Raw genomic sequence first — 10,385 nt, forward strand, 5'->3', positions numbered from 1 at the left:
ATTAGGACAAGACAAAACATTGAACAAATAAACGGTATGACTACTTGAGCGTCCGCTAGGTTCGCTTGGGTTATCGTATTTTGGTTTTCGCACGCTTTGCTAAATCTGAAAACATGATGTAAACAAGATGGCGCCAACATGAGTTGCGTTATCGGGATCAGGATTCGATGCGAAATCTCCCTATTCTATTAACAATAAATTATGGTTAATCCAGATGGATATGGCAGCAAGGATTCATCAAAAAAGTAGGCTACGTTGCCAAACGTGTCAAAGGTTCAACGGTAGAATATCTTTAAAAGAGGAAGAACCCCCCTTCCGATTTTTTTAATATTTTTAAAAATTTTTCAAAAAAAAAAAAAAAAAAAAAAAAAAAAATAACAAAAAGATGATTTCTTACTAGAATTGAATAATAATAAATTGTTTATTATTTTATTTCATTTTTTGAACAAAGACCTTGTTTGGAAAAATATGTATAAATAGGTAAATAAATGTTTATGTTGATTGAAAATAAAACTATAGAAATAAAATAATTATTACTAAAAAACTGAAATTAGAACAACACTATTAGGTGTACGATGTCTACTAAATCCAGATAGGTAATGATAATGAATGATCACAAACATACCAAATTGCATAATAAGTACCCGATGCGGAGTACTAAAAATGGATACCATTTTTACCTGTTCTAGAATTCAACCTCTTGGACTTGACCCTCATAAGTACCCGATGCGGAGTACTAAAAATGGATACCATTTTTACCTGTTCTAGAATTCAACCTCTTGGACTTGACCCTCAAAAAAAAAAAGGTTACAGACTTACAGATCGAAGCTACCCTCTGCTTTTTAAAAGAGAGAGTTTATAAAAATAGACCCTTTACCTTAATTGCAACAATGCAAGGAATTCTCGCATTCTGATTGGTTCTTTCATTTTGGGTCGATGACTCCTTGCTTCATAGAAATTTGTTTGTCTTTTTATTTTATACATTTACACTTTTTCTCTAGGATGTACCGTAATCTCGTACCGTAATGATTTTTCCAATATGGCGTCCAAAAAGAGGTTTTCTCACAATATCGCATTCCCAGTAAATTTTTTCTAAGAACAATGAATTAAAAAGTTGTTTGTATTTTTGTTTCCTACATTTTATACATTTACACTTTTCTTCTAGGATGTACCGTAATCCCGCACCGGAATGATTTCTCCAACATGGCGGCTAAAAAAGAGGTTTTCTCACAATATCTCGTTTCCGGTATTTTTTTGCGAAGAACAATGAATTAGAAAGTTGTTTGTATTTTTTTCCTTACATTTTATACATTTACACTTTTCTTCTAGGATGTACCGTTATCCCGTAATGGTCGATCCCGCTTTTTGGGATATGCTGCTACTCTACAGGGTGTCCCGCGAACCTACATTTTATACATTTACACTTTTCTTCTAGGATGTACCGTTATCCCGTAATGGTCGATCCCGCTTTTTGAGATATGCTGCTACTCTATGGAAATCCTTAAAAATTGTCCTATATATTGAAATAATCACCGTGTATCTGTATCATTGTATCAATCAGGCAAGTGACCTGGAATACTCGTCCAGTAGTTTCCAGGCAGTCTCCACCAACAGTCAGACCTAAGGCCAGCCACTCACTATCAGGTGGACCTGACAGGTAACCTGATCAGCTCCACCAGTCAAGTCTACCTAATATCGTGTGTGCTCATCGATCTACAGAGGTCGCAGTGTTAATTGCATACTCTCTTGGGAGAGGAGCAACCAGTCCCATAATAAATAAATAAAGGTCGGGACAGGCGGAACTTTTCAGCCGTACCTATCAGGTCTAAATGATAGTGTGCGTACTCATGAGGTATCAGGTAGACCTGACAGGAGGACCTGATCAGGTGCAACTGATTTGGTGCACCTGAGAGTGAATGGCTGGCCTAAGGCTAGCCATTCACATTCACAGGCTTGTCTTTTCTTCTCATATCGAGGCCGAGAAGAAGAAAAAGAAAAATTCCGTTGGTCCTCATTTTTCCTCCTCTATGACTTTGAAACATCACCCAAGTAAGCGCAACTGATCTATTGTATATATTTTTACATATATACAATAGATCATGGCGGCTATTTTTTATTGTTTATAATGACGATAATGAACAGTGGACATCGTGTCGTTTAAAGTTTCTTTAATTTTTTCATCAAGTGCAAAAATACTAAACATATTTTATTTTTATTTTTAAATTTCTTCAATTGTAAAAATATAATTGTTTATAATGACGATAATGTACAGTGGACATCGTGTCGTTTAAAGTTTCTTTAATTTTTTCATCAAGTGCAAAAATACCTACTACTTTGTTTTTAGTTCATAAAAGTTCATTGCAGTGCATAATATGAGTGACCCAGAAGCGTTAAAGTTAAAAGCTTTCCTTGAGACGTACAACTTGACGTTTCTCCACGAGCAATTACTAGGTAAGCTATTTTTATGTAATTATTCCTATGACATGAAATCAATCCGATAAAAGTGCCGGAGTACCTAAATAATTTGAAAGTTTCATTATTATCTTTGATTTTTTATGAACTAGCTTCAATTGACTAGAATCCCAATCAAAGATACCATCTTGCATAGGTAGATATAGTCGGTGGCCTAACGTCAAAAAAGCTGCATTTCGTCAGGAAAGCACCAAATTTGGCATGGACCTTCATTTAGACCATATAAACTTTTAGGAAGGGGTGACACCGAAAACCATGTATACGGACAAAATGGCGGCCTTTTTTTCAAAATGGCGGCCAAAAAAGGTTTTTTTTTGAGAATATCTCGTTTTCGATAAAAAATTTTTAGGAAGGGGTGACACCGAAAACCATGTATACGGACAAAATGGCGGCCTTTTTTTCAAAATGGCGGCCAAAAAAGGTTTTTTTTTTTTGAGAATATCTCGCCAGGAAAGCGAAGAAGAAAGACAGGATAGGAGAAAGCCAACCGTTCCTGATACAAAATTTTCTTTGTGAGAAATAATAATAAAATCTAGTAATAATAATGATGATAATAATCATGGGTGCTTATTTATACTGCCAGATTAGGACTGCTTTACGCCAGCAGTTGGTTCAGCTTCATTATTATTGTGTGGTCAAGCCACCGAGCCAGATATATGAAATACGAAACTTAATGTACTTTGTGTTTTTTTGTGCTTGATGTTACAGGAATCAGGGCGTTCAGGATCACTGGAGCCATCCACAACAAATCAACAATTCCAATGTCCCACAAGTCAAGTCCAACAACACGTCATTGAACCATCCACAAGTCAACTAGTCCTCAGTAATCCATTGACAACCCATTTTGAAAATTTTGAGCCATCTTTTAGTTCAACTTTTGGACAGTATGAGTCTGTCAGCCAACCTGTTGTCAACCAAGCCACTACTTCGGAGGTCATAACTGTGCCAGAAGCAAACAATTCCATAAACCCTCTCCAAAAAGTTCTTCAAAGTAGTGCTACTGGTACTACGATATTACAGAAGACTGACTTAGATAAATTAGATAGAAGATTTATCACGTCAGCAATTGTAGAAACATGCTTACTAAAAGTGAAGAAACCCTCTGATACTATAAGGGGCGAGGAGTGGACAAAGTGGACGACATATATCAAAGAAATTTTTCCCAAGGAGGATCCCACAATGTACTACACACCATTCAAAGTGTCTGATGGAAAGTGTTTCCGTGCCACAGGATACATTGCTAATCGCCTAATTCATATCAGGCGTTCGATAAGCACACATGTAAGAAGTTGGAGCACCAGTAGTGAGACTATAGTCTAATCTCTAATATATAAAAATGAATGTGTGTGTGTTCGAACTTTATGCCTGGCCAAACCGCTCATCCGATTGCTATGAAACTTTGTCAAATTATTGCTTGCACTCCCGTGAAGATTATAGGCTATTTTCCGGTTCGTTTTTGTTAATCTACGCCGAGCACGGTGGGTAAACGGTCAATAAAACGGCAAATTCTTTAGTAAAAATTCACGTTTTTTAACATAAATGACCTCAGATCTTGAAATTTGTCGCGACAACCTATGAAGTCAAAGCGAGAAAGTTTTAGATAACACTTCTGCCGTTAATTTAAGATCGGTTTCAGAAAATTCAACCGATTCAAAATGGCGGCACATTGAAAACAAGTCATTTTCACGAGAAAACGGCTTGACAGTTAATGAAATTTTTGTGTGTTTGTGTGCGTGTGTTCGAACTTTATGGCCAAACCGCTCAACCGATTGCTATGAAACTTTGTCAAGTTATTGCTTGCACTCCCGTGAAGGTTATAGGCTATTTTCTGGTTCGTTTTTGTTAAGCTACGCCGAGCAAGACCACGAAATGTATGAGTGACATAAACGGCCATGCCTTAGTGTTTTACTAGCAGAAATTCGCAGCGAAGCGACGGGTTTCGGCTAGTGTAAAATAAACAAAACTTTTTTCAGAAGGTATAGTGGACGGACTATTGTATTCGCTTCGGTGTCTGTCTGTCAGTCTGTCTGTCTGTCTGTCCCCATAGAAGGACTTATCCAAACCTGGTCGACCTATACATGAAATTAAAGGTCTTTCTACCAGGAACACGAAAGTGGTGGTGCAAATTTTTTCCAGAGAACGGTAAAGCCAAAAAACCAAAAAAACTGGTTTTTGGGGGATTTTTTTCACATTTTCTTACACAAATGAGCTCTGATCTTGAAATTTGTCGCGACGACCTATGAACTCAAAGCGAGAAAGTTTTAGATAACAGTTCAGTCGATAATTTAAGACCGGTTTTAGCGTCGTAAATCTAAATATTATACTTGTAGTTGTAGACTTGTATTGGAAACAATTATGTATACCTAATGGAAAGCTAAGCTATAGTCGAGGGTTTGATCACTTTGATCATGGTCTCCTACCAGGGTTACTTCTGACTTCTGACGCGTTCTGACCCACATTCTAGAACAGTGGTTCTCAAACTTTTTTGCATGGCGTCCCCTTTGGGCATATTCTCATTTATTTTTTCACGCCCCCCCTACCTTACCCAACCCCTCGGTATATTATTTTTACCTATGGGTTTTATGGAATAACAAAAAGAGAATTTGAAACTTTGAGAAACTCATTTTTATTTTTAATAATAAAGGTGTTGTGTATCAACCTTGACCAAGAATGTCAACGTTGTAACCAAGGATACAAAGGAAAAGCTCGCCCCCTTGCCCTACCAGTATTTAGTTTGTGGAAAGAACAAAGTAAACCAGAATGTTGTGTCACCAACAAAGTACATTATGTCTGGCCTACTACATTCGTATCAAAATTAAAATGTATACAATGTAACAATATAGTTTCTGTTAGGTTCACAAGTTTTTGGATTTTGGACACAGAGTTGACTATTTATTGTTAGTCTCACAACATTTTCATGATTCCAGATATTATATGAGGGATGGTTGTGAAAATGTGTCAACTAGTCCCCGCCCTCCCGTCCAGATATTGACCATGATCCAGATATTGACATGTTGCTTAACCTCCAATGTCCTGTTGGGGAAAAGATGTATCAAATGACTTCATAACCATTATTGTGTGTCAAACGTAGCTAAATTGCTGGCTTTAAATCTTCTGTGACTACTGCATCTCCTATTTCTCTGTACAACATCAACAGAGGTTTGTACATTTTAACCTTTTGCGGACAGATTCATGTGTCACATGAAATCATGGTTCCGCCATTATGGTAGGAGAAATATAACTTGAATCTGGCGATACGGTAGGATTCATGTCCAGCATGAAGCTACAGATTTACTCGCTACGGTCGGCTTGATTTTTACAGATAGGAGGCGTTACGGTAGGACGTGCCTAGGAACTTGTGTATCTTTTGCTCCTTTCAAATGCAGACTGAAAAGCCGGTGTTTGTTTATTATGATTCCAAAGCATTCGGAATTATAGTCCGAAGATTTCCGAAGAAGACAAAAAAAACCAGATGTTTCTATCTCAACTAGGAAAAAAAAGAAAATAAATTAAAAGCGAGGGAACAATTTCATGTGTGACATGAAGCCTACCACAAATCGCTTTTCGGAGGTTTCATGTCTCACATGAATCCTACCGTATTTGAAAAAAATGTTTTGTTTACGTCTGACTGTAACAACAACGCTTGAGTTTCATGTGGGACATGAATCCTACCGTAAGAGCGATTCTGGTGAAATTGATTCTGTACGCAAAAGGCTAAGATCTAGTGAAAAAGCGGTGTAAAGTGAGTAAGGCTGGTGTTTTACGGTCGAGTGTACTGGCGGGCGGAAAACACTGCCTTTACATCTCAAGCCAATAAATTATACCGGTATTACCAATATACCAATTTATTATGACGGTTTCACCGACGTATTATACCAATTTTCCACCGGTTTGAACGGTGCTTTAGGTCTGTTGAACCTCCTCATTTATTTGGGAGGGAGGTGGTACCTATGAAACAACATAATATCAGAAGGAACATTTTAATTTGATTACATTGACCACTTCTCTATTTTTTTTTTTTTTTTTTTTTTTTAAGAGGTTTGACAGAGGGAACTGTAACTCTAGGGTCTTATCGTCCCGAAATCGGAGAGAGAAGGAAGACAGGATAGGAGAAAGCCAGCCGTTCCGAGAACGAACATTATCCCATCAGGATAAAATCCGCCCCGGGCGGGAATCGAACCCGCGGCCTAGCGCTTACAAGGCAGACGCACTACCAACTAAGCTAACTAGGCTGGCTGGAATTGTCTTTGAAGCGGAAATATTGGCTTTGTCTTATCTTTGTTAGCATAAGCAGTTAGAGCATGGATAACAATATTAAGACATACGTAAAGATACATACATAGTACAGAGTATTTGCTGAATATTACTTCCTTGCATTCGGAAGACCTTAAAATGGAAATATCCACTTTTTTTTAAATTTTTTTAAAAGATGAGTGTTTCACCACCGTTTTTATTTCGTAGCAATGAAAAAACTGCTACATTAGACGCATGTGGTCTGTGTCGTAGCATGCCCATCCCGTACTTGAATTTTGATTTCGAAAATTTGACCAGAATTCATTACTATCTCCTTACCTGATCACCTTATATTACGAGTACAAGTGTCTTATCGGCAACGGCAATAGAAAATATAAATAGTGAGATTTCGCATCCTGTTTCGGGTCCAATGTTCGACGAGTTTTGGTTTCTGCGCATGACACACATTATGGGGTTTTGAACACGGGGATCGGAGTTACGATGTTTTGGCTTGAACATGGGGATTTTTTTCGTATTACGGTGATGAAATTCCCATGTTAGAAACGCGCGTAAATTTAAAATCTTTTTGAATAGACACGGTTATTTTACATTTTTGAATTGGAAATTAATTTTGACTGAAATTTTTTGATGTAGATAGGTAGGTATCTTAATTAATTCAGAAATTGATTAAAAACAAAAACATAGCAACAAACTTATTTTTTACGTAATAATTAATTATTATTTTTTTTATTTATATTTATTAGAGTGAATAATTAGTTATTATTTTTTTCTTTTCTTCGTTATCTCTTATGTTCTTTTTTTACCTATAGTTTTATTTGTACAAAAAAGAACGTAACAGATAACGAACACGGTGGAATAATTAAATTGAGAAAATGAATAAATAATTTTATAAATCATTGTTTCTTGTTTTTAATTAATTAATTAATTCAAAAAATGATTTCAATAATTTGTTATTAATTTCATTAAATATAGCTTCTTAAATCGCCAAAATAACCACTTTTTTCAAGTCAGCATACCTGAAAACATACAATTCAATATATTATTTCAATATATAGGACATTTTTTAAGGATTTCCCTATAGTAGCAGCATATCCCGAAAACGGGATCGACCATTACGGGATAACGGTACATCCTAGAAGAAAAGTATAAATGTATAAAATGTAAGAAATAAAAATATAAACAACTTTCTAATTCATTGTTCTTCGCAAAAAAATAATAATAGTTGAATTAAGGGAACTAAACAAATCTTATATTGTTTGATTTCAGAACAAGAAGCTGACCTAGAATTCCTGTTGGGCGCCAACGATGAAGAATTGTCCAGCATAGTCCCCAAAGTTGTTCACAAGGCCAAGTTGCGCAATGCCATTGCCAAATTGAAAGCTGTAAGTTAATTTTTTTGTAAGGTTAGGATAGAGGGACTTTAACAGGACAGGTCAAATCGTCCCAGGAAAGCGAAGAAGAAAGACAGGATAGGAGAAAGCCAACCGTTCCTGATACAAAATTTTCTTTGTGAGAAATAATAATAAAATCTAGTAATAATAATGATGATAATAATCATGGGTGCTTATTTATACTGCCAGATTAGGACTGCTTTACGCCAGCAGTTGGTTCAGCTTCATTATTATTGTGTGGTCAAGCCACCGAGCCAGATATATGAAATACGAAACTTAATGTACTTTGTGTTTTTTTGTGCTTGATGTTACAGGAATCAGGGCGTTCAGGATCACTGGAGCCATCCACAACAAATCAACAATTCCAATGTCCCACAAGTCAAGTCCAACAACACGTCATTGAACCATCCACAAGTCAACTAGTCCTCAGTAATCCATTGACAACCCATTTTGAAAATTTTGAGCCATCTTTTAGTTCAACTTTTGGACAGTATGAGTCTGTCAGCCAACCTGTTGTCAACCAAGCCACTACTTCGGAGGTCATAACTGTGCCAGAAGCAAACAATTCCATAAACCCTCTCCAAAAAGTTCTTCAAAGTAGTGCTACTGGTACTACGATATTACAGAAGACTGACTTAGATAAATTAGATAGAAGATTTATCACGTCAGCAATTGTAGAAACATGCTTACTAAAAGTGAAGAAACCCTCTGATACTATAAGGGGCGAGGAGTGGACAAAGTGGACGACATATATCAAAGAAATTTTTCCCAAGGAGGATCCCACAATGTACTACACACCATTCAAAGTGTCTGATGGAAAGTGTTTCCGTGCCACAGGATACATTGCTAATCGCCTAATTCATATCAGGCGTTCGATAAGCACACATGTAAGAAGTTGGAGCACCAGTAGTGAGACTATAGTCTAATCTCTAATATATAAAAATGAATGTGTGTGTGTTCGAACTTTATGCCTGGCCAAACCGCTCATCCGATTGCTATGAAACTTTGTCAAATTATTGCTTGCACTCCCGTGAAGATTATAGGCTATTTTCCGGTTCGTTTTTGTTAATCTACGCCGAGCACGGTGGGTAAACGGTCAATAAAACGGCAAATTCTTTAGTAAAAATTCACGTTTTTTAACATAAATGACCTCAGATCTTGAAATTTGTCGCGACAACCTATGAAGTCAAAGCGAGAAAGTTTTAGATAACACTTCAGCCGTTAATTTAAGATCGGTTTCAGAAAATTCAACCGATTCAAAATGGCGGCACATTGAAAACAAGTCATTTTCACGAGAAAACGGCTTGACAGTTAATGAAATTTTTGTGTGTTTGTGTGCGTGTGTTCGAACTTTATGGCCAAACCGCTCAACCGATTGCTATGAAACTTTGTCAACTTATTGCTTGCACTCCCGTGAAGGTTATAGGCTATTTTCCGGTTCGTTTTTGTTAATCTACGCCGAGCACGGTGGGTAAACGGTCAATAAAACGGCAAATTCTTTAGTAAAAATTCACGTTTTTTAACATAAATGACCTCAGATCTTGAAATTTGTCGCGACAACCTATGAAGTCAAAGCGCGAAAGTTTTAGATAACACTTCTGCCGTTAATTTAAGATCGGTTTCAGAAAATTCAACCGATTCAAAATGGCGGCACATTGAAAACAAGTCATTTTCACGAGAAAACGGCTTGACAGTTAATGAAATTTTTGTGTGTTTGTGTGCGTGTGTTCGAACTTTATGGCCAAACCGCTCAACCGATTGCTATGAAACTTTGTCAACTTATTGCTTGCACTCCCGTGAAGGTTATAGGCTATTTTCTGGTTCGTTTTTGTTAAGCTACGCCGAGCAAGACCACGAAATGTATGAGTGACATAAACGGCCATGCCTTAGTGTTTTACTAGCAGAAATTCGCAGCGAAGCGACGGGTTTCGGCTAGTGTAAAATAAACAAAACTTTTTTCAGAAGGTATAGTGGACGGACTATTGTATTCGCTTCGGTGTCTGTCTGTCAGTCTGTCTGTCTGTCTGTCCCCATAGAAGGACTTATCCAAACCTGGTCGACCTATACATGAAATTAAAGGTCTTTCTACCAGGAACACGAAAGTGGTGGTGCAAATTTTTTCCAGAGAACGGTAAAGCCAAAAAACCAAAAAAACTGGTTTTTGGGGGATTTTTTTCACATTTTCTTACACAAATGAGCTCTGATCTTGAAATTTGTCGCGACGACCTATGAACTCAAAGCGAGAAAGTTTTAGATAACAGTTCAGTC

At 37.0% G+C, this 10,385-nt stretch overlaps 1 protein-coding gene across 1 annotated transcript; it reads left to right on the plus strand.

The window, feature by feature from the left end:
* The first annotated feature begins 2,124 nt into the window (after positions 1-2,124).
* Positions 2,125-9,101, plus strand: LOC113467560. The gene is made up of 3 exons (XM_026823805.1): positions 2,125-2,451; positions 7,993-8,108; positions 8,432-9,101. Exons 1-3 carry the CDS (start codon positions 2,373-2,375, stop codon positions 9,041-9,043), a joined length of 807 nt encoding a protein of 268 aa, XP_026679606.1. The 5' UTR covers positions 2,125-2,372; the 3' UTR covers positions 9,044-9,101.
* Positions 9,102-10,385: the final 1,284 nt, after the last annotated feature.

Source organism: Diaphorina citri, unplaced genomic scaffold, assembly GCF_000475195.1.
Source record: "Diaphorina citri unplaced genomic scaffold, Diaci psyllid genome assembly version 1.1 scaffold502, whole genome shotgun sequence".
NCBI classification, from domain to species: Eukaryota; Metazoa; Arthropoda; class Insecta; order Hemiptera; family Psyllidae; genus Diaphorina; species Diaphorina citri.